Here is a 24,658-nt window from a genome sequence, read left to right as displayed (position 1 = left end):
TATGATCATTTCAATAGTGTAGTATGAGTGTTTGATGAAATTCAACATATATTCAAGTTAAGATTCTCAGGAAACTAGGAATTGAATAGACTTCCCTTCTCTGATAAACTGGATCTGTTTTTTAAAAAAGCACAGTAAAAATGGTGTAATGTTGAAAATTTTCCATTTACAATCAGGTATAAGACAAGATGCCCAGTATCACCAGTTCTAATCAACACTGTACAGAGTGGGTCTGTCCAATTTTGTAACACGAGAAAAGCAAAAGACAAAATACTTAGAACAGCAGAAACAAAACCCTATAATTTAAAAATGATATGGTCCTGTATGTTGAACATCAAAAAGGATCTACAGAAAAACATTTGGTATTAATAAACAACTTCAGCATGATGCTGGACAGAAAGTTAGTATGGAAACATTATATCTCTATATACTAGCCTAACTAGAATACAAAAATTTCAAAAATCAATGCAATTTTCAATAGCACAAAACACCTAAAAATAAATTTTACAAAATGCGTGCAAGGCTTTTGCAGAGAAAAGTGTCAATCTTTATTTTGAGATTTTCAACAGTTATATTTCTAACATAAGAACAGCAGCGTGTACGGTTTCACCTTGTCTTCTCAAATTTAAGGCTGCCCTTCACCTGTAATATAAACATAGTTGGGAACGTTACTTAGGCACACTTTATCAAGATGATACTAAAGATGTACAACGAACACTAGAGCTTTGGTTTTTATAAAATGAACAAAAATCATGATTTTAAAGGTGATCCTCTGGCTTACTTCCAGTTAAACCTCTGTACAGCCTTTGAAGGTAGACTTTCAGGTATGTTAAACATTTTTAAAAAACACATAACTCTTTCTGACGGTAAAAGAAATTGTTGAAGTTCAGAAGATGATATCAAGCGTATTTATTTCAAGGTGATTTTCAGTAGAAGGCAAAAATTGGGTATACTTTTCGTAAGAATCCATCCAAACAAAAACTCTACTAAAAAAGACATATTTTAAAGTATTATTTAAATGTTTTGACTTGAAATAACATTCTGGATAGAAGACTGCTAAAGTAATTATGTCAAACTTGAAACTGCTTAAATGAAGAAAATAGAAAAGCCAGGATTACATTTGTTTTGTCTTTATCGTGGAAAAGTGCAATAATGTTTCTTGGGGCTACTTTATCCCTTCTATGTTTACTTTAAGTATGGTAACCATTTGTCCATTTTTATGTTTTACTTGTGAAATTATAAATTAAAGCCTTTTCACACCCTTAAATGTGTTCTCTTTTGTATAATAAATTACATGGTCACATTAGATTTAAACTATTATTATAATAGATGACATCAAAATATGAAGGAAAAATAGTACCTTTATTCAGTCTGGCAAGAAGAAAGGAAGGAAAAAAAGGAGGCAACAAGGGAAGAAGGAAAGAAGGGAGAAAAGAGAAAATAGAAACCTGGAAAAAACAATTATAAAGATATACAGATTAACTTTTGCTTCTAAAAGGTAAGTGTCTTTGAGAGACAACACTGACAATTTTTCAAAGTCCCTCTATGGTATTTGTAATGTTTAGATATTCAGTTATTAGTAGGTTATTATGTCAACTAATGTATGTTTTCTAGCATATTAGCCATTTCATCAAGATTATGAAAATGTTAGACTTCAAGAATATATTCCCTTTAAATTATATGATAGGCTCAATATCTATTAGTTTCTTGTTCATATTTATTATTGTGTATACTTGGTCTTTGTTCATTGTCTTCAAGATTACATGAACTCGTGCATCCTCTAGTCATAGATCCCTTTAAAAAGAGAAATCTCTTTGAACTAGTTATTAGTTGGGCTATTTTTCCTTTTCCTAATAAGTCATACCTATCTGTTATTAAGTACCCCTTTCCTTTACTCTTATTTTATTCAGTAGCTCTTTTCTTATTTTCTCTTATACTGGATACTCAAAAAAGTATCTTTTTCTTTTTTAAAATAAGCTATGTATGATCTTCAGATGAGTACATTTTAATGATGGTCAGGATATTCCTGAAAGTAGCCTGAACAGTATTTTTTAATCTAAATATTGTAATGGAATGGTTCAGGAATGGTGTGAAAACTTTAGAAGGCTAATTGAAGGCAATTTCTTTCCTAAACTTCACGTGCTTCCTTTACATTCAGAATCTGTGTAATTAATGATCTGGAATTTGGAAAACACCTATGTAAAACAAACTTAGGTTGATGACTCAGGAAGTATTACAGTTATAATCACTGAACTTCAAATGCTATCAATTAATATCTCAAGGCAGAAACTTAAAATAAGCATCTTTTAGTATTTTTAAAGGTGTCCCCATTTTTGCTAGAAATAGTTACTCTATATGACTGTGGGGACAGGGGACATCTTTAGAAATTGTATCTCATGCTCACGTTGCGCATCAATGACTCCATGAACTGTTCCTACTTAGTAAGCCACAGAAACGGTAAATTACACCTCTCTTGTTATTTTATTATTCAGTTATTCAACCTTCACTTAAGGAAGAAATCAATACGCAATTATTCTTTAAGAGCTAGAAGAATTAAGAAATTGACAGAATCTAAGAATACATATTCAAGCCTCCATACAGAAAACCACTATCAAGCAGGGTGTAAGTTCATTTTATTAGTAGCAATGAAACCCAATTCAGATGCTGTAATTTGATCCAAGCTAGGGTTTGATGGTTTATGATAAACAAATCATGCAAAGCAGATTATATCTGTAGCATATTCAACAGAACCAGAAAATGATTTTAATGTATCTGTTTTGAACTCAGTATTTCTATAAGAGCAAATATATGTTTAGAAGTTAAGGGATTTGCCCACAGTCACACAAATTATGTTAGAGCTGTGACCAGAACCTTCTTCAGTGCTTCAGCATATATCATACAGACTGATGTTTATTTATGACAACTGTATTATGTAATTGTTAAAAACAGACTTTTATAAAAGTATCTGAAAATTACTAGGTGTGGTTAAGCACTTATACTTAAAAGTAAGAAAATGCTTTCATAGTTTATAATCCCATATAGGTTTGACCCACTTTATTTCCATATCGGATAGTCTGTAAGTCAGGCATTTGGGGTCTGAACTACCTTTCAAAGAATCCTTACAATTGTACTCTGTTATTAAAGCAGCAGTAATATTTCCTCTATATTATTCGTGATATAATATTGTGGAAAACAGAGACCAACTCATTTGCACTCTTAATGGATACCATACCTGGTTCCGGCATTTTAACAGGTTCCAGATATGTTACAATATCTCCCTCGATGTCTGGACCGTCTCCACCTTCACCCCAAGTCTCTGGTTGAGTCAGTTCCTGGAGTTCATCTTCCAGGTCACACTCTTAAAAAACAAGGTTGTCAATTTAAACAGCAAAACATGAAACACAAATATTTGTTCAGTCCCTCAGTGCTATGAAATACAAGCCCACGGGCTAGTGTGGTAAGAGATGCGATTCATTAAAATCCCAAAAACATTTTAGGAGTCTGTTGCTTAAAAAAGGGAGAGCAAGATGTTTCAAATTTTACTCTTCTCCTGTCTCAAGACTGCCCCCAGACAACTCAGATGCCCCTTTTGTATTTATCAAATTCAAACAGTGGTTTATTTGAATCTCTTACTAGAATGTGAGCTAAAGGCAGAAATAACCTCTTATTATTATTTATACCCCTAGATCTTAGCATATTACATGGCATGAGCAAGCACCAGTAAGTGTTGAGTGATAAAAAGTCTTTATAAAAATACATTTTAAAAGCCACATTGATCAAGCTTTCACAAAACAAGGACCAGCTGATTTTGAAAAAACATCAGTGTCAGGCAAGAAAATAAAACACTGAAGGTCCAGAGTAGAGGAGACTAAATAGACATGTTATCTAAAGGCATCTATCTATCTTTGTAAAGATATATGTCTATTCATGTTTGAAGACAATAACTGGGACAACTGGGTATATTTGAAAACAAACTTTAAATTAAATGGTTTCACTTTCTCATTCTAATTTTCCTGAATTTGATAATTATATAGTGGTTAATCAAGAGAAATATTTTTTCCTTGTTTTTAGGGTACAAACACACCTAAGGTAAAGGGTCATAATATCTAAAACTTAATCTAAATGATTCAGTATTAAAAATAATAAATACAATATTGATAAATTTGTATATAAACATATATGATACATATTTTTATCTGTCTATCTCTCTGAACGCACACTCTCATGCAGGCCCAGGTACAGCAAGGCAGGAGGGGGGAAGAGAAAGGAAGGCCGACAGGGGATATGAAACCAACTGGTAAAAAAGCGATTAACAAATGATGAATCTAGGTTACACAGTACATGAGAGTTAATGGTACTATTCTTGTAACTTTTCAGTAAAGTTCAGTTTTTCCAAAACAAAAGTAAATGTAAAAAAACATGTAAGTTAGATTGTGGTTCAGGAAGACAAGTGTTATTTTCACAATCATTAAAAGTAGGAGTGGAATTCATATATTTATTTTCCTGTATTATGAAACATTCACTCTAAATAATCTAAAGGTAAACCACAACACATCCACATTTTCTTTTTTTATAATTTATCCTACTGTGTTAAGAACAGTGAGAAATCAGCCAATAAGAAATCTGGAATTTACACCAGGGATAGGATTTTAATTAGCTTTAAAGTGTAATTTTCTATAAAAGTAGCTGAATAGATTTGCTGACCTATGACAAATCTTATAGTGACGACCTATCTTCTACTGGGGTAACCAGAAACTTATTTGATTAAAATTTATGTGTAACTTTCCATAAATGAACCTCACATTGAATGAAATACCAAAATAACAACGGAATTTTTCTTCTTCTTTGCGTGGGCAGGAACCGGGAAACCAACCCGGGTCTCTGGCATGGTAGGCAAGTACTCTGCCTGGGAGCCAACGTGGCCCGCCCCAAAAGACTTTTTGTAAGTAAAAGCAAAATTGCTATCTGATAGTGAGAAGAAAAGTGGGGGTGGAAATAAATCAATGGGCACTGCTGCAGTGAAATCTTCTAAACCCGTTAATACCAAATCACTAAAGTAATCCATAACCTGAGCTATGAAAATGTTTTGTTTAAAAACACCAGGACTGGAAAGAACTTTCTGTTTCATGATAATTCTATGTTAATTTTCCCATTTTTCTAACCATAAAGGCATGTAAGCATTTTTAAAAAGCCACTTAAAAAAGTCATACTAAACCTGCTACCTATATGCTAGTATCCCGGATTATCAAGCTTTTAACCAAATTCACCATCTAAAAATTATCAATCAAAGGAAATGGTGGTTACCATTAATTGAGTTCATTTCTGGAGCCTCTAACATGTTACACTGAATCAGACTTATTCCTGTGCCACTACTGAGCTACCTTACTGCACAGACATTTGAGTATTAAGCATTTTAAGAAAATTATTCATTTTTTCTTACAGTCACATGTAGCAAGAAGAGCTCAAAGACTGGAATGAAATACAAATTCTGTCTCCAGTGCTCTTTGTGAAGACAGAATCCCTGAGCCTCAGTCTTCTCATTTATAAAATGGGCTTGACATGCCTATGCAACCAGGCTTTACTAAAGGTTTTATAATATGTTTGATTTGACACCCTACATATATTAGTATGAGTAAGAGTTGCTTAAGCTTTGGATACAATAACTAATAGGGCCATACACATTCAAGGAGGCCAAATCGGACTAGGGGAATGATATGCCATTTTATGACTAAAATTAAACACAGCTTCCTTGGATTTGCTAATATAGAGGTCTGGCAAGTTTTCAAGAACATGAACCAGGTCTGGAACAAAAGGAGAAATTCATTACAGCAAGTGACTTCACGAAACCGCAAACTATACTTTCTTCACATTCACAGCCCATTTTCAGGCAATGTTAGAGATCCCTACCCAATGATTTCTTGCCCCGTTACTGGTATGTTATAATGCATGATGTACACACACACCCCTCCCCCGATAGGCATTCTTCTTCCCCTTCACATCACCTTGGGATGCATCGACTCTTTCATCTTCTACTTCCTGACCAGGAGGAATATCCTGGCTTTGGGCTGGTGGCTCATCATGCTCAGGTTGTTCATCATCGGGTTGATCGGCCTAGGGGGTGTGTGTACAAATAACAAGCTTCATCATTAATACATATCCATAATATGCACACATATAACACATGTATATATTCAACAAACATATGTATTCAATCACAAATAAGTCTCAAGACATTTGTCCAACATGATTCCATATATTCATTCTTAAAAAGTGACTCTCTCCACAGAGAGGCTATGTCAAGCATTTGGAAGCTATTTTAATATACGCTGGGATGGACGTGTGCATCTGTTTTTATAAGCATGACCAGGAAGTCATAGGACGTCTTTATGGGGAGCATACAGCATCACCATCCAGACAATAAGATGGAACCATCTTGGATCATGAGCTTCAATAATCACCTGTTCTCAGCATGAAAGACCTTTATAAGAGTATGTTTATTGAACACCATCCTCCCCCAAATAAAGGTTTTGCTAGTAGAAATGTTAAAACACTCACAACTTCAACTTCAGTTGGCTGCTCAAATTCTTGACCATCCCACTTTTCTTCAGATTGGGGGATGGATACGGATTGTCCACTCATCTTTCCAACTCTAAGTAGCAAACTGTGATTTGAAAAACACACTTCAGGGGATAGGTCTGTACCTTTTAAAACACCCAAACATTTCCCAGTGTCATGATAAGCACGCATACTTTGCGGTCACACCAAATACGGCACGTGTCCCTGTCGTGACCAAGCCGGCAGAGCAATCACCCTAAAGCACATGGTAATAGGCACAGGCCTTTGCACGAGAGCTGGTTTCACAAATGGATTTGCCATGATGAAGACATTTAGTAAAATACCACCCGAGAATAGAAACTTAAGTGATTCCAACTCTGGCATATGCCCAATGACTAGGCTCTTCCCCCCTTTGTCACTCTTCTATCCCCTCAGGAGTCATTTGGATCGGAACACACGGCCGCACGTCCTCGCTTACATATGGACTCGGGCTGTCTCCGCGCTACGCTGGCAGCACTGGGCAGCCGAGATGAACCGCGGCCGTTTCCTCACGAGGCAGCACGGCCTGCACAGTCCACACCTCAGGGACGGGACGCGGTGCCGACTCACGGCCTTCCCGCTCTTTCTCGACTGCCGCCCCCGCCCCCTCCTCAGGGACCCAGTGTGGACGCCAGAAGCTCGCCCCTGCGGCAGTTGCAGGTGCCTTGCGGCTCAGAAAACTCAAACAGTGTCCCCAAGATCCGCCCCGCTTCCACTAACCCCCTCCAGCCTGCGGCCCTCATCCCAGGCTCCGGGTCCCACCACGACGCCAACGGTCATGGCGGCCGCGCCCCTCGTGAGGAGACACACGACGACCGTCGACGACCGTCGACGACCTTCCTCCTCCGAGGCCAAATGATCGCGCCGCCGGGACCCGCCCCAACCCCGCTGGCTGCCCCTCGCTCTCGTTCCCGCTTCAACTCGTGGAGGACCGCCGTGGACACCTACCCGCTAACTCTCAAGCCGGGAGAAGAAAGCAGGACGGTAGCTATCCTAGCTCCGACCACACCGCTCTGCGCTGGGATAACGGGCAAAGCTCGGCAAAGAGCATGCGCACTGAGCCCGCGCGCGTCACGGGGCGATCGTTTCCCGCCACTGCGGATCTGGATGTGGCGTCTCCTGAGGCCTGACAGGGACTGGCCGGGCTTGTCTCTTGTCACCGCACAACCCAGCTGCTGGTGGCGGGAACGTTGGGGTCGGAGGAGAAGATGCCTCTCAGAAAGCCCTGACCTGCTGGGACAGAAAATTTTTTTTAATTTTTTTATTGACAATCAACATACAACACAAACTTTCTGAACGTACCAACGTTCCATACATGGTGTACAATCAATGGCTCCCAATATCACACAGTAGTATATTCATCACCATGATAATTTTTCAGAACATTTGCACCACTCCAGAAAAATAAATAAAAAGAGGAAAAAATGCTTACGTATCATATGTCGTTACTCCTCCCTCTCATTGACTGCTAGTATTTCCATCTACCCAATATATTTTAACCTTTAGAAGTATAAATTTTTAACTAAATAAATCATTTTGTTAAAAGATGATTCATCTCTGGTGTGTTGCATCCTGGCAGCTTTAGAAAACTAAAATACCACCAAACTTTTTCATCGCAGTTCCACCATTTATAGTCCCATTAACAGTGTCGGAAGCTTCATAGTTCTCCAAATCTTCGTTAACACTTGTAAATTTGCATTAAAAAAAATAGCCACCTAGTGGATGCTGGAGTGGTATGTCATTGATTTGCTTTTCCCTGAAAGCTAATGATGCTGAGCATCTTTTCACATCCATATTGGCCATTTGTGTACCATCTATGGAAAGATGTCTGTTCAAGTCCTTTGCCCATGTTTTAATTATCCACTTTTTGTTTTGATTGTTGAGTTGTAGGAGTTCTTTATATATCTTGGACATTAAATTCTTATTAGACATACGATTTCAAATGCTTCTTTCATTCTGAATGTTGTCTTTTTGCTTTGTTGATAATGCCCTTTAGTACACAGAAGTTTAAATTTTGATGAAGTCCCATTTTTCTATTTTTCTTTCGTTGCTCACACTTTTGATGTCATGTCTAAGATTCCATTGTATAATAATAGGTTCTGAAGTGTTTTCCTCAAAGGATTTTATTGTATTGCCTCTTATATTTACACCATTGATCCATTTTTAGTTTATTTTTATATATCATGAGATGTATGTGGTTTGCCAAGCCCCAATCAAAATCATTCCTGCTAACCCTTACAAACACCTAGTGCTTTAACTGAGATTCAACAAGGCTCCATGTACTAGGGTCACTTTCCAGAAACCTACAACCTCCAGATGGGTCCCTGGACCAAGTAACTCCTGAAACCCAGAGGGCCCAGCCTCTCCAGAACATCAGCTAGTTCCATCCTCCTACCCCATATTATCAATAGCCCCTTCCCACATGAAAAAGTTAAAATGGGCATAGCCCAAATACCACTCAAGAGTGGGAGAAAGCTCAAAAGAAGGTGGAGTTGTAACAGAGGAGATAGGATTTAACAAATGAGTATGACCGCTGAATCATTATATTGGCATTTCTTTTCGTCTCCAGGGTCTTGGAGCAGCTAGAAGGAAAATCCTAAAACTGTGGAACTGTAACCCATACCAAATACTGAAATATAGTCTATATCTAATTGTTACAGTGGATTTTGAAATTTATTGCTTTTTTGTATATATGTTATTTTTCACAATAAAAAAGAAAAAGATTTAAAAATAAAATGAATTTTTTAAAAAAAAAAAAGACGTAGGCATCAAAATTTATTCTTCTGCATGTCAATTTCCAGTTGTCCCATCACCATTGTTGTAGAAACTGTGTTTCTTCCTTGAAGTAGACTTGGCATCCTTGTTAAATATCAACTGGCAGGGGAAGGGAGGGAGGAAACGGCTTGGGGGAGGGAGGTCCCTGGTTCGGGGGCACTGGGATTGTGACCTGCCCGGGAAGGGAGCAGCGGGAGGTGCGGAGGCCCCCGCCTGGCCCCTCGGTGGGATATGCTGCTGTGGGCCCAGGAGGTGCAGGCAGCCGAACAGGCTTGCTGAGAGTAAATGCTGCTGCTTACCCTGGCATCGGGGCCAGGTTACGATGGAAATCCTTTTAGTAAATACATTTAATGTAGGAAGGATTATTTTATGATATGGATTCATTACACCAAAATACCAGTGTGCGAAAGAGTAGTCTCTCGTGAGGGCGGTTTTTTGCGCCTAGATTTTCACGCCTATGGGAGACATTTCCACCTTGGAATGAAGAGGGACACTTCCCTTTTCAGTGATGAATTTAAAGTAGAAAAATGAAATAAACTACTTGATTAGGACACCTTTCATAGTTGCAGTGGACATAGTGATGGCGAAGAAGGAAGTTTTAGCCATGTGTCTGTTACTGATGGAAGACTTGACGGATGCGTCCAGACTGTGGTGGCACATTTTATGTTGAGCCAGCAGAGACATATATTAAAGACTGAACCTGGCCATTGCGTACTGCCATTTATCTTGACGAAGACATCAGCTATCCTCATAAACATGGTTTACAGGGTCAGTACAGATCATTCAGTATTTGCAAAGATGAGGAAGTACCAAATGAATGGTGTAGAGGAGCAAAACAGAAACCTCAAGATGAACACCCTGCTAACGGGTAGGACTAGCAAGGGAAAAAAGTGCAACCCAAGCTGAAAGATACACCTGTCAACTTTATATTCAGACTGATCATCCGACTGGTATCTGTTCTTTAAACATTACGGAACACGAGAGGCTGGGATTGCCCAGATATCCAGTCATGTCAAAGTGATGGATACAATTTACCAGATTGCCAGCTTCTCCAGAATCCATACCATCAAGTTTATGGTGAACCAAATAAGAATCAATACAACTATTGATGAGAAGGATCCTACAAATCCTTCCCCTTTTCCAGGGTGGAGAAGTTTCTGGAACTGAATGCTGAACAGAATCATGAGGACTATTGTTTGGTCTATGTCTGCACAGACCGAGATTTTTTTAAATTTTTAAAATTTTTATGAACAAAACCAATCAACATACAATATGAACATTCTTTTTTCATCACATAGTTGTATATTCCTCACCGTGATCATTTCTTAGAACATTTGCATCAATTCAGAAAAAGAAATAAAAAGAAAACAGAAAAAAAAATTCATACATACCATTCCCCTTACCCCTCCCTTTCATTGATCAGTAGCATTTCAAGCTACTAAATTTATTTTAACATTTGTTCCCCCTATTATTTATTTTTATTCCACATGTTCTACTCGTCTGTTGACAAGGTAGTTAAAAGGAGCATCAGACACAAGGTTTTCACAATCACACAGTCACATTGTGAGAGCTATATCATCATTCAGTCATCATCAAGATACCTGGCTACTGGAACACAGCTCTACAGTTTCAGGCAGTTCCCTCCAGCCTCTCGGTTACATCTTGAATAACAGGGTGATAGCTACTTAGTGCGTAAGAATAACCTCCAGGATAACCTCTCAACTCTGTTTGGAATCTCTCAGCCATTGACACTTTATTTTGTCTCATTTCTCTCTTTCCCATTTTGGTCGAGAAGGTTTTCTCAATCCCTTGGTGCTGAGTCTCAGCCCATTCTAGGATCTCTGTCCCACGTTCCCAGGAAGATCCACACCCCTGGGAGTCATGTCCCACATAGACGGGGGAGGGTGGTCAGTTTGCTTGTCGTGTTGGCTGAGAGAGAGGCTACATCTGAGGAACGAGGAGGTTGTCTTGGGGGTGGCTCTTAGGCCTAATTTTAAGTAGGCTTAGTCTATCCTTTGCAGGGTTAAATTTCATATGAACAAACCCCAAGTTTGGTGCCTCATCCTATTGCTTTGGTTGTCTCCTCTGCTTGTGAGAATATCAAGAATTCTCCAGTTGGTGAAGTTGAATTTTCCCCATTTCTCACCATTCCCCAAAGGGGACTTTGCAAATGCTTTTTCATTCACTGTTCAAATCCTTCTGGGATTTATCAAGGCATCACTCTGGACAAACTTACAAAATCTCATGCCCTACTCAATGTTTCATGTACTTATGGTGTTCAATGAAGCTGTCCACATAAGTTACATTAGGAAATCCACTAGTCAAAATATAAATTTTATACCAAATAAATATTTTTTTGCTTTAGTCTCACACATAAGTTAAAAATTTAAAATCTATAATTACCATGGGACGGAAATTTGAATATGCATTTTTATATATGTTTAAGCGATCATTTCACTCTCTGCTTCTTGTATTTTTTGGTCATGGTTTCCATGACCTTGCCCACTCCCAGGAAATAATTAAAACATTCATGTCTTGTAAAATTTTTACTCTTTTGGTTTCATTATTGTACATTTAAATCTCTGAACTACTAACAATATGTGTGTGGTCCTTCAGTCAGTATTCTTCAGAAATATCGATTTTTGTTCTGGAATCTGAACTTACTGAAAAAGGTGAATTCGCTTATCATATAACAGCATTACTTGAATTATCAGCTAAGCAACCCGTTGATAAGACAAAGCTGTCTTTTTTATATACCGCTGTTAGGGAGAGCTCTTCCTAGACAGATTTTAGTAGCATTTAGAGATGAAGGGGTAGGAATACTTTTTTTTCTAGATTCTGAAGTATAATATAAAGCAGGTTTCTCAGTGTGGGACTGTGTGGTTAGTGTTGTGTAAAGATCATGATATAACAGTTTAGGATTGGTGAACACAGCAAGGCAAGGTGTGTTGGTTTGAAAGGATGTATGTCCCCTAGAAAAGCCATGTTTTATCTAAATCCCATCTTATAAAGGCAGAATAATCCCTGTTCAATACTGCATATTTGAAACTGTAATCAGATCATCTCCCTGGAGATGTGATTTAATCAAGAGTGTTTGTAAAGCTGGATTAGCTGGAGATGTGTCTCCACCCATTTGGATGGATCTTGATAAATTTCTGGAGTCCTCTTAAAGAGGAAACATTTTAGAGAATGAAAGAGATTCAAAAAGAGCAGAGAAGAACAACATAGCCACGAGAAGCAGAGCCCACAAGCCAGTGACCTTTGGAGATGAAGAAAGAAAATGCCTCCCAGGGAGCTTCATGAAACAGGAGGCCAGGAGAAGCAGCTCCAGATGACACCATGTTCGCCATGTGTCCTTCCAGATGAGAGATGAACCCTGACCATGTTCACCGTCTGCCTTTCCACTTGAGAGAGAAACCCGGAACTTCATCAGCCTTCTTGAACCAGGGTATCTTTCCCTGGATGCCTTAGATTGGACATTTCTATAGACTTGTTTTAATTGGGATATTTGCTTGGCCTTAGAACTGTAAACTAGCAACTTATTAAATTCCCCCTTTTAAAAGCCATTCTGTTTCTGGTATATTGCGTTCCGGCAGCTAGCAAACTACAACATGAGGATTTTGATACAAGGGTTCAAAGAGACTTGACATTGAAAATGTTATTTTGGCTTTTCATTGATATGTTAGTTGTGGCATGGGGGACAGGGAGGCAGGGCATGGTGGGAGACAGATCTGGTGCACTGTGTCAGAGCAGGGGCCATGTGGGGTCATCGGTGAAAGGTGTGGTAAGGAAGTGTGAGGGTGTGGTCAGGGCATGGGTGGTGGGTGCGCAGGAAAGCATGGATGCGCATGTGGAACCTGGGGGTTGGGCTGGGGGCGCAGGCAAGCATGGATGTGCATGTGGAACCTGGGGGTTGGGCTGGGGGCGCAGGCAAGCATGGATGCACATGTGGAAGCTGGGGGTTGGGCTGGGGGCGCAGGCAAGCATGGATGCGCATGTGGAACCTGGGGTTGGGGTGGGGGCGCAGGCAAGCATGGATGCGCATGTGGAACCTGGGGGTTGGGGTGTGGGTACCTACTTCTGTGGGTCGCATGGGTTGGGGGAAGGGGAGCACAACATGGTGTGGTGTTTGGTGGGGCATGTGGTCACAGGTGCAGAGGTGGCAGGACATGGGTGTGCATTTGTATGGGGATGGGAGCGGACCAGGGCAAGGAGGCACGAGTTTATAGAATGGGGTGGTGGGGTGTGGGTGCCCACAAGCACGAGACTAGTGTGTGTGTGTGCCACAGATGTTCACGTGAGTGCCTGTGGGGGGTGGGGCATGCAGGGGCTGGCAGGGTGCAGTTATGTGTTTGTGTGGGGCAGGAGGGATGGGGCCCGGTTGTGCAGGGGTGTGGTGGCAGGAAGGGCCGCAGTTGCATATGTGCGTGGAGCAGGGGGGTTGTTGTGGCACAGATGGACACATGAGCTCCTGTGTAGGCGTCGTGGGGGTTGGGGCGCAGTGCACAGGTGTGAGGCGGGCAGAGCGAGCAATTCCAGGCTGCAAATGCACAGGGTAGGGGCACTGCCTGGGGTGGGCAGGCGTGCGCACGCGCATTTCTGGGGGGCAGGCTGTGGGCGCGTTGGTGTATTGCAGTCAGGACACGGGCGTGCACATGCACTGGTTGGGGGTGTTGGGGTTAGGATATGCGGGTCCTGGAGGGTCAGCGTTTGGTGATTTTGGTGCCGGGGTTGGGCTTTGTTGCGTGGGGTGTGGGTGGGGGCAGGTCATGGGTCACAGGGGTGTGGGGGCTGTGCTGGGGTACGTGGAGTGGGGGAGGTGGGGGTGTGTGGGCTCTGTGGAGGGGGTGCGGTGCACACGTACATGGGGTGCATTCAAAAAATGTAGCTTGACTTATTTCGTAGTCCCTGTCTCCCTATCCACGCACTCCTGAGGGTTCTGGGCTTCCATTTGGAAAGGGGCACATATGCTTTTTGCACTAGCTGGATGGCCTCTGGCTCTTTGCATCTTAATTCTTCAGCTTTTTCAATTAGGACCTCCCTATGTGGTGTAGAAGACCCTCTCATGTCATTTGCACCCTGGAATCGCTTTCCCAGTTGTTTTTCTGTCACTTCTGTAGCTGTTCCTTGAAGCAGTGTTGAACTTGGCCTGTCCTGTTCCACCATGTTTCCTGAAGTTATCACTGCTTTTTATCAGCTATTTCAGATCACCGGGGGCCAGTCCTGAGCTTGGCCATTGTTCCAATCCCCCTCAGGCCAAAGTGGCAAAGAAGTCTTAAAGACAGTTCTCTTCTAGTAAGTACAGAAAAAATTTAAAGTGCTGCAGTAATTGGGAAAATGCTGAGTCAAGGAAACAGTCTTCAAAGCCATAGAAGCTCCTAGCACCCTTGCTGGTCACTCCTCTTTCCTTCTCCAGACAAAGTATGGAGCCAGGCTGTGTTCGCAATGTGGTTCACTATTCTTGGGGGAGCAAAATGACCCTTATGGGCATCCTGGGGTGCCTGTATGTCAGTGCCAATAATTGGAAGGCTATCTGAAAGACTGACCTAGGAAACTCCTTTTAGGGTTATCTCCCCAGAATTTGCCCTCCAGATAGAAACAGCTTAGGACAGCTAAAACAGCATAAGAAACAATAAAATCAAAGCAGCCTGGGTCAGAGAATTACCTGTTTTAGGTCATGCAGTGGAGCACTCAGGAGAGGGTGAACGTATATTTCACAGGAAGTAGAGTGAACAGTTCCTGTGAACAGGGGAATTCCTAAGGCTAGGAGCAACACAAGAGCCAAGGACAAGAGGCAGGTTCAAAAAAGTCAGGGTGGACCTTGCATTTTGCATTTGCCTCAAGTCAATCTTCTTCATTAGAATGTCTGAATTCTGAAGGAGAGTACCAGCCAATGTAGAGGCAATTTGCAAAGAAGGTGAAAGCTGTTTTTTGCTTTGCTTTGTTTGGTTGTGTAAGCTCCTGGCACTCAAGGAAATCTCTGTCATAACCTGAGCTGAATATAAACTCAAGCAACAGATAGCTCAGAGACTAAATTCCAGAGTTAATACTTTAAAATATTAAAATGTGCAGTGCTCAACAAAATATTACCAGACAAAGAAACAGGAAATGATGTTCAATCCAAAGGGACAGGATAAATTCCAGAAACCATCCACAAAGAAGACCAAATTATGGATATATCTAAGATTTTTAAAAAAAGATCCTTAATAAGTTCAAGGAGCTGATACAAAATACAGAGAAAAAACTAAAGGATACCAGGAAAACAATGATTGAACAATATGAGAACCTCAGTGTTCTAGTTTGCTAGCTGCCAGAATGCAATAATCCAGAAACAGAATGGCTTTTAAAAACGGGAATTTAATGAGATGCTAGTTTATAGTTTCAAGGCAGAGAAAATGTCCCAATTCCAACAAGTCTCTAGAAACGTCCGGTCAAAGGCATCTGGAGAATGATACCCTGTTTCAAGAAGGCCGACAAAGTTCAACGTTTCTCTCAGCTGGAAGGGCACATGGCGAACATGGCGGTGTCTTCTGGCTTTCTCGTGGCTATACCAAAAGGGACTCTCTGCTTCATGATGCTGCAGCATTCTCTGCTCGCTCTGAATCTCTCCTTCCAAAATGTTTCCTCTTTTATAGGACTCCAGTAAACCAATCAAGACCCACCCAAATGGGTAGAGACATGTTGTCACCTAATCCAGTTTAACAACCACTCTTGACTAAATCACATCATCCAGGGAGACGATCCAATCACAGTTTCAAACATACAGTATTGAACAGGAATTATTCTGCCCTTATGAAATGGGATTTTGATTAAAACATGGCTTTTCTAGGGGCCATACTTCCTTTCAAACCAGCACACTCAGTACAGAGAAAACTTGAAAAGGAACCAGACAGAAATACTGGAGTCAAAGACCACATTGTCAGGGAGATTTTCACCCCTGAATAGCTTGTACCATGTAGGGGGAGGTCAATGATTTTCCTTGCAGAGTTGGGCTTAGAGAGAGAGAGCAACAAAGAGGCTTCCTGGAAGCAACTCTTAGGCCTTGTTATGGGTAATCTGCAGCCTCTCCCCCACAGAAATAAGTTTCATAAGGACAAGCCTCAAAATCCAGGGCCTGCATGTTTCTTGAAGATGATTGTATAATGCTATAGCTTTCACAATGTGACTGTGTGATTGTGAAAACCTTGTGTCTGATGCTCCTTTTATGTACCTTGTCAACAGATGAGTAGAACATATGGAATAAAAATAAATAAATAATATGGGGAACAAATGTTAAAATAAATTTAGTTTGAAATGCTAATGATCCGTGAAAGGAAGAGATAAGGGGTATGGTGTGTATAATTTTTTTTCTGTTTTTGTTTTCTTTTTTCAATGGTCTTTTTATTTCTTTTTCTGAATTGATGCAAATGTTCTAAGAAATGATCATGATGATGAATATGCAGCTATGTGATGATATTGTGAATTACTGAATATACATGTAGAATGGAATGATCATATGTTAAGAATGTGTTTCTTTCTTGTCATAGTTTTTAAAAAAATTAAAAATTAATTTAAAAAATTGAAAAAAAAAAAAACTAGTTGCAGGGCGGGCCACAGTAGCTCAGCAGGCAGAATTCTTGCCTGCCCTGCGGGAGACCCGGGTACAATTCCCGGTGCCTGCCCATGCAAAAAATAAATAAAAATGCTAGTTGCAACACCCGATACCCTCATGACCCAATGTTGGAAAAATATCAGAAAGGTGTGAATTTAATGCCACACAGTTATCTAAGAAGAGTGAGCTTATGGGCGATATTTGCTGTCTTCTTTCATTTTGTACATATTTTCTAACGTAAAGACAGTTTCCATGGATAAAAAATAAATCCAGGGCTTGGCCTATTTTCTTGGGACTCCCCAAAGGCAGAGAGATACCTGAGGTTTCCCAGATGGGAGAGTTTAATAGTATATATGTATTTCCCTGTGGCCCCTCAAGGGACTCTACCAATACTATAAAATTATCAGCTCACCATAGTCTGAGATGTGTCCTGGCATTATATGAAGGTATACAGAATTACAAGGCCTCATTCCCATTCTGGACTCCATGAGTCTGGGTTGTTTAAATGAGCTATCCAGAGACGTTGATTTAGATTATGTGTTACAGAACATTTGGATTTTGACAAAATAAACCTCTCTGCCTTTGGTCTCATAGAGTAGCTAAAGGTCTACAGTACATACACTATCATTTTCTACCCTGCATTTTAATTTACCTTGGAACCAGTCAGATTGGCTTCATTTTAAACATTGAGGCCTGATCTCTTTTCTGCTTACTTAAACTGTTATATGTATAGCTATGCTAACTTTCAGGGCTGCAGCCCTCCATTTCTGGATCTTAGGTGTCACAGAGTTACTCAAAGTCACAGAGAAATAACTGCTGATACATATATACCTCAGTCTCAGAATCTAGAATTACATTTACAACTTCAGACTAAATGTGGTTGCTGTAAGTGCTTACAATCTAGGCTCCCGTTTTCTTATAAGTATTTTCTGAGAGAGACCTTAGCATATTTGTTCTTTTGTTTCTGGCTTATTTTGCACAACAGATTGTCCCCCAAGGTTTATCCAGTTCATTGCGTGCCTTTCAATGTCCCTTTTTTTTGTAGCCACACCATATTCCATCATATGAATGTATTACCATTTGCCATTGTGCTTCTCAGTCATTCTATCCTTTGGCTCCCTCCATCTTTTGGCCACCCTGGATGATGTCCAAAATGAACAAACCATATCTTACAGTGTCCTCACGTGGTTTTACGATCAGCAGCAATCTCGATTTTAGACAAGTTTCATAATGACGAAGAACCAGCAAACACAACATCACCAAGTATCAAATCAAAATTACCCCTTATCACTTGATGTCAAGCCTTTACCTGGTATGTGGTTTCCAAATGTTTTCTCCCATTGAGTTGGATGCCTCTTCATCTTTTTAACAAAGTCTTTCGAGGCGCAGAAGCTATTGATCTTAAGGAGTTCCCATTTATCTATTTTTTCTTTTGTGCTTGTGCTTTAGGTGTAAATTTTAAGAACTTACGTCCCATTATTAGACCGTAAAGATGTTTTCATGCATTTTCTGCTAGAAATTTTGTGGTATTGGTTCTTACATTTAGACCTTTAATCCATGTGAATTTTTTGTATAGGGTGTAAGGTAGGAATCCTTATTCATTTTTTGGCTACTGATATCCAATACTCCCATGCCCATTTATTGAAGAGACTATGATGACCCAGTTCAGTGGATCTGGAGGCCTTATTGAAGATCAATTACCCACAGAATTGGTGGGCTATCTTTGCACTCTCAATTTGATTGCATTGTTCAGTACTTCTATCTTTGTGTCAGTACCTTACTGTTTTCACCACTGTGCCTTTATAGTAAGCTTCAAAGTCAGGAAATGATAGTCCTCCCACTTTGCCCTTCTTTTTTAGGCTATCTTTAGCTAGTCAAGGTCTCTTTCATTTCCAAATACATTTGATAACTAACTTTTTCAAGTCTTCAAAGTAAGTTGTTGGGAATTTGATTGCTACTGCATTGTATCTGTAGATCACTTTGGGTAGAACTGACATCTTAACAACAATTCAACCTTTGTATCCATCAGTGTGGAATGTTTTCCCATCTATTTAGGTCACTTTTTATTTCTTTTAGCAGTGTTTCATAATTTTCTGTGTACAAGTCATTCACATCCATCCCTGGTTAGGCATCACATCCATCCTAGATACCAGATTATTTTGGCTGCATTTTGAATTGACTTTTTTCCTTAATTGGCTTCTCAGATAGGTCATCGCTTGTGCATAAAAACATTACCGATTTTTGCACATTAATCCTGCATCCCACCATTTTGATGAATTTGTTTGTTAGCTCAAGTAGCTTTGTCATAGATTTCTCAGGGTTTTCTAAGTATAAGAGCATGTCTTCTGTTATTAATGAAAACTTTACTTCTTCCTTTGCTATTTGGATGCCTTTTATTTCTTTCTTCTGTCTAATCACCCCGGCTAAGATCTCTAGCACAATGTTGAATAATAGTGGTGGCAATGGTCATCTTTATCTCATTCCTAATCTTAGGGGGAATGCTTTCAGTCTCTCACCCTTAAGTATGATGCTGGCATACACACCTTTTATGATAACAAGAAAGTTTCCAACAATTTCTACCTTTTGAAGTGTTTTTATCAGGAATGGTTTTCAGCATCAATCAAGGTGATCATGTGATTTTTCCCATTCAATTGGTTAATGTCCTGTATTATGCTGATTGATTTCCTTGTGTTGAGTTATCCTTACATTCCTGTTATAGACCCTACTTCATCATGATGTATAATTCTCTTAATGTGTTGTTGGATTTGATTTACTAGTATTTTGTTGAACATTTTTGCATCTATGTTCATTCGGGAGAATGGGCTGTAGCTTTCCTTTCTTGTAGTGCCTTTATCTGTTTTTGCTATTACAGTGATGTCAGCATCATAAAATGAGTTAGGGAGTGTTCCTTTCTCCTCAATTTTTTGGAAGAGTTTGAGCAGGATTGCTGTTAGTTCTTTTTGGAATGTTGATAAAATTCCCCTGTGAAGCCGTCTGGTCCTGGAGATTTCTTTGTGGGAAGATTTTTGATGGCAAATTGAATCTCTTGTAATTGGTTTGTTGAGATCTGTTTCTTCTGGAGCCAGTATAGGCAGTTCAGATTTTTCTAGGAATTTGCTCATTTCATCTAAGTTGTCTAGTTTGTCGGCATATAGTTGTTCATAATATTGTCTTGTGATTTTTAAAATTTCTTCAGGATCCATGGTAATGACCCCCATTGCTGATTTTGCTTATTTGCAGCCTCTCTCTTTTTTTCTTTGTTAGTCTAGCTAAGGGTCCACCAATTTATTGATTTTCTCAAAGAACCAACTTTCAGCTTTGTTGATTATTTCTACTGTTTTATTGTTTTCCAGTTTATGTATTTCTGCTTTAATCTTTGTTATTTCTCTTCTTTTATTTGATTTGGGATTAGTTTGCTGTCCTTTCTTTAAATTCTGCCACTGAACTACCATTACACCGCCCTTATCCTTTAGTTTTTATTTGTCAGATATATATATTCATTTACTTCTCTCTCTTTTTATCCTTTAAATTACCATTACTGGAATTCTTCAATTCTGTGCCCTCCTCTAAACGTGCCTTTCCTGTCTTTTTTTCAGGTGACAGGACTCCCTTTAGTATTTCACGTAGGGCAGGTTACTTGTTGACTAGCTCTCTCAATCTCTGCTTGTCTTTGAAGATTTCAATCTCACCCTCAATTTTGAAGGATAACTTGGCTGGATAAAGGATTGTTTGCTGAAAGCCTTTCTTGTTCAGGCTTTTAACTGTATCATACCACTGCCTGTTTGCTTCCAGCGTGCCAGTTGAGTAGTCCAAAGTCAATTTTATGTGTTTTCCCTGGTAGATACTAGATCACTTCTCTTGTACTGCTTTCAGAACTTTCTGTCTCTCTTCAACATTTGACGGTTTGATTACTATGAGTGTTGGAGTAGGCCCAATTGGATTTATTCTATTCAGAGTTTGTTGGGCTTCTTTGATTTGCATATTTATGTCTCTTACAAGGGTTGCAAGGTTTTCCCCAGTTATTTCTTCAACTAACTTTCCTAGCCCTTTACTCTTCTCTTTTCCTTCTGGGACATCAATGATTCTTATATTTGCATGCTTTCTGTTGTCCATCATTTCCCTAAGATCCAGTACCATTTTTCCATGCCATTTTTTCTGTTGTTTGTTCTAGTTCAATCGTTCTGTCTTCTAGCTCATTTACTCTTCCTTCTGCTTCTTCAAATCTCCTATCATGTGTCTCTAGAATATTTCTAATTGGGTCTACTGTATCTTTCATTTCTGTGAACTTTACCATTTTTCTATTTAATCTTTCAAATTCTTCTTTATGCTCTTCCAGTATCTTCTTGATATACTTTATTTTTTTTTTTATGACAATCCTTGAGTAGTTGTTTCATATTGTGTGTCCCATCTGGAGTTTTGGTCATTTGGCTGGATCATTTCAGTTTGGGCCGTCACATGCTTTGTGTTTTCTATTGTGTTCATGGCATTTGATTATCTTAATAAGGTTATTTTTCAAGTTGGTTTCCTTCACTCATCTAAAGCTTTGTATTTACTTGAGTTTATATTGATGGTTTCCTTTTGCACTTGGTTTGTCAATTATCCCCTGACAAAGCAAAGCCATGATGTGATGTAGGGGATACACTTCATCTTGAGGGTCTATAAACAGCTAGGCCAATGTACATGAGTACTTCAGCGGTAGAATGAAGTACTACATGTGGGAGAGCCAGGCTCAATTCTTGGCCCATGCACCCACCCAAAATATCTATTTAATAATAAAATAAAAGAAGAATATAATAAAAATGTGAAAACAACAACAGCAGCAACAAAACACACCTCAACAGTAGTAGGTCCCAAAGTCAGAAGGAGACATCTCAACATATATTGGGAATTAACTCAGGCTGTTGCCCACCAGAGGCAGGGAAAATGTAAGGAATAAAAAAATAATAAAATAAAATAAATAAATATAAAATAAGAAATAAAAATAAAGAATCAATAAAATATAAATATGTAAAATATATAAAAATAAAAATAATAAAATTATTCTACTAATAAATATATGTATATAAAATATATTTTAAAAAAAGAAGATTGAAAAAATATTAGGAAATAAATGAAAACCTGGGCAGTTTAGGAGTTAGCCTGCCTGCACATCCCCCCAGGTCCACCCTGCCTGAACTGAAGTGGCTGCTGGAAGATGGTCATGCATAGTGAGGGGGATAGTACTCCTGCCAACGGCAATGGAAAGCTGGTCTTAGCCTGCACCTGGGTGATCAGCTGACCCACAGCACCAGTGCCTGGCAGGTCTGCCAGACACCACACCGGAGCTTGCTGTTCTCAGTACCCAGTCAGGCAATCACTCCCAGTGCCCGGAGGCCCGGCCCCAATGCTGTACAACCTGGTCTGCCTCTGGAGTCTTCATGGGTGCTATTGACTATGGGGCTGCTCAGGGAGGTTTCCCCAACCAGCACCTGGGGCAGATTGGAGTGGAGTGATGGTCAGTTACCTGAGATTGACACCTCCTCTCACACTGCAGCCCACTCCTAGTGGAGATCACGGTCTATCTGACCCAACCCGCTTTCCCCATTCTGAGCCTCCCTTTCTCCTCCCCAAACACACTAGAGGCCTTTGTTTTAGCTAGGGTTCTTTAGAGAAACAGAATCAGCAGGAGATGTAACTATAAAATTTATAATAATGTCTCACGTAACCATGGGGATGTAGAGTCCAAGGTCTGTAGGGCAGGCTGCAAGCTGGCAGCTCCTAAGAAGGTCCTCACCCAACTCTCAGGAGAGGCTGGCTGGCTGAAGCACACAGAGTGACTGCCTCTTCTGAATCCTCCTTAAATGCCTTCCAGTGATTAGATTAATCATCACTCATTGCAGAAGACACTCCCCTTAGCTGATTACAAATACAATCAGCTGTTGGTGCAGCCAACGTGATCATGACTTAAGTCCATAAAATGTCCTCATAGCAACAGACAGGCCAGCGCTTGCCTGAACAAACACCTGGGCACCACTACCTGGCCAAGTTGACACATGAACCTGATCACGACAGTCCACCCCTTGTCAACTTGGCATTTATACACATCGCTTTAAACCATAGTTAATCTCTAAATAGAAAACAATAACAGACACATTTTTTCCTTACCTAACAATACTCAACTGTCCTACATACAATTGGAAACACCTTAAATCTCTCCAGAATGGGGTGCAAGTCCTTGGGTAATATTCACTCTTCAACTTGGTATCTTACAACTTAAATACTATAACATGAACAAAACAGCATCACAGTCCTCATTTCTGTAACTGATCATGTGGTCATAGTTAATATTTATCATTACCTTCTTCCACTACCCGTTCCATGTTCCTTTCCCCTCAGCAAGCACGTCAGCTGGCCGTGGTTCTTTGCCTGGTGGGGTGACCCAAACCTTCATTCCTGAAGTGTCAGAGCCATTGGTAGTCTTGCCTGGATTGGGTTGTTGCAGTTTTCCATTGATTTTAATCACAGGGCACGGTACTACTAGAGACACCCTAGGGGATCGCCTATATTCCAGGAAAACTTGTCCTTACCTCCATTGTGTAGTTGCAGTTCTATTTCCCCCTGATAGTCAGGGTCAATCACCCCAGCCAGTAAAGTAATCCCCTTCTTGGCTTGTTGATCCAGGGGCAAGAGTAGCCCAAAAAGACTGGGTGGCAATCTTAGATTCCAATTCAATGGAATCATTGTTGTTTCTCCTAAAGGAAGCACTCCTGCTTCTGGGACTAAAACCTGTAGACCAGCAGAGCTCAAGGGCACAGGGACAGGAAGCAAAAATTTTCCTAGTGGATCACTAGGGGCAATTGTGAGTGATGCCTCTCCCATTTCCACCCCTTGGTTCCTGGACCCAGGTGTGGTAATTAGAGTCAGTTGTCTACTTGGCCAGGTGAAGGCACCTAGTTCTGTTGCTGTGGACATGAGCCAATGGTACGTGAACCTCATCTGTTGCTGATTACATCTGCAGTCAGCTAGGAGGTGTGCCTGCTGCAATGAATGATGTTTGACTTAATTGGCTGGTGCTTAAATGAGAGACTCAGTGTAGCACAGCCCAAGCAGCTCGGCATACCTCATCTCAGCACTCGCAGCTCAGCCAGGCCTTTGGAGATGCAGAAAGAAATCACCCCGGGGAAAGTTGTTGGAACCCAGAGGCCTGGAGAGAAGGCCAGCAGAGACCATCCTGTGCCTTCCCATGTAAGAAAGAACCTCAGTGGAAAGTTAGCTGCCTTTCCTCTGAAGCACTAATGAAATAAATCCCCTTTTATCAAAAGCCAATCCATCTCTGGTGTGTTGCATTCTGGCAGCTAGCAAACTAGAACATCCTCTAACTGTTCACTGACAATCAGTTCACCTTATTCTAGATCTCTAGCCTAGCTTATATTTAGCTGATCAGAATTTTTCAGCCCTTGTTTTTCTGATTCTTCCCCTGCCTAAAAGGAATTTATTTGAGATTGCCCTTTTGTGTGCTTGTGTGTGCAACTGTTTCACTCCCCAGTAAAAAGCTGTCTCTGTCCTCTTCCTCCTCAGGGAATGTTCTGTGTTGTTCTGTTTGTTTTTTTTTTTGTCTTTGTTTACTTTAAACAGTTCTTTTGCTACCTCTTGTAATTTTACATGGAGTTCTCATTCCAGGAGGAGGCTTTTTCCAGATAGGATAGATTTTCCCAAACA

The 24,658-nt window shown here is 40.1% G+C and overlaps 1 protein-coding gene and 2 pseudogenes across 2 annotated transcripts in view; 1 reads left to right on the top strand and 2 right to left on the bottom strand.

Annotated features, from left to right (window-relative positions):
• The window catches only part of LOC143671118 (cleavage and polyadenylation specificity factor subunit 7-like), a 408,209-nt pseudogene that overhangs the window by 33,273 nt on the left and 350,278 nt on the right, over nt 1-24,658 (bottom strand). The gene's annotated exons all lie outside the window — the stretch shown is intronic.
• Nucleotides 531-7,667, bottom strand: LOC143670711 (P antigen family member 3-like). The gene is made up of 5 exons (XM_077145626.1): nt 7,543-7,667; nt 6,556-6,661; nt 6,003-6,111; nt 3,233-3,358; nt 531-642 (listed from the first exon to the last, which is right to left on the bottom strand). The coding sequence occupies exons 2-5, from the start codon at nt 6,637-6,639 to the stop codon at nt 626-628; spliced, it is 336 nt and encodes a 111-aa protein (XP_077001741.1). The 5' UTR covers nt 6,640-6,661; nt 7,543-7,667; the 3' UTR covers nt 531-625.
• LOC143672032 (disintegrin and metalloproteinase domain-containing protein 10 pseudogene) lies at nt 9,655-10,619 on the top strand (annotated as a pseudogene).

Source organism: Tamandua tetradactyla, chromosome X (genome assembly GCF_023851605.1).
Source record: "Tamandua tetradactyla isolate mTamTet1 chromosome X, mTamTet1.pri, whole genome shotgun sequence".
In the NCBI taxonomy this organism is placed as follows: domain Eukaryota; kingdom Metazoa; phylum Chordata; class Mammalia; order Pilosa; family Myrmecophagidae; genus Tamandua; species Tamandua tetradactyla.
The sequence above is the reverse complement of the archived record's forward strand: the minus strand, read 5'-3'. Positions and strand labels throughout refer to the sequence as shown.

What these genes read in the sequence shown, in the direction of transcription:
- LOC143670711 (XM_077145626.1), bottom strand. Translation starts at nt 6,639, where the DNA reads ATGAGTGGACAATCCGTATCCATCCCCCAATCTGAAGAAAAGTGGGAT. An exon ending in AGCCAACTGAAGTTGAAGTT is followed by an intron (nt 6,112 to 6,555) that starts GTGAGTGTTTTA and finishes CACACCCCCTAG; the next exon opens with GCCGATCAACCCGATGATGA. An exon ending in AAGAGTCGATGCATCCCAAG is followed by an intron (nt 3,359 to 6,002) that starts GTGATGTGAAGG and finishes TTGTTTTTTAAG; the next exon opens with AGTGTGACCTGGAAGATGAA.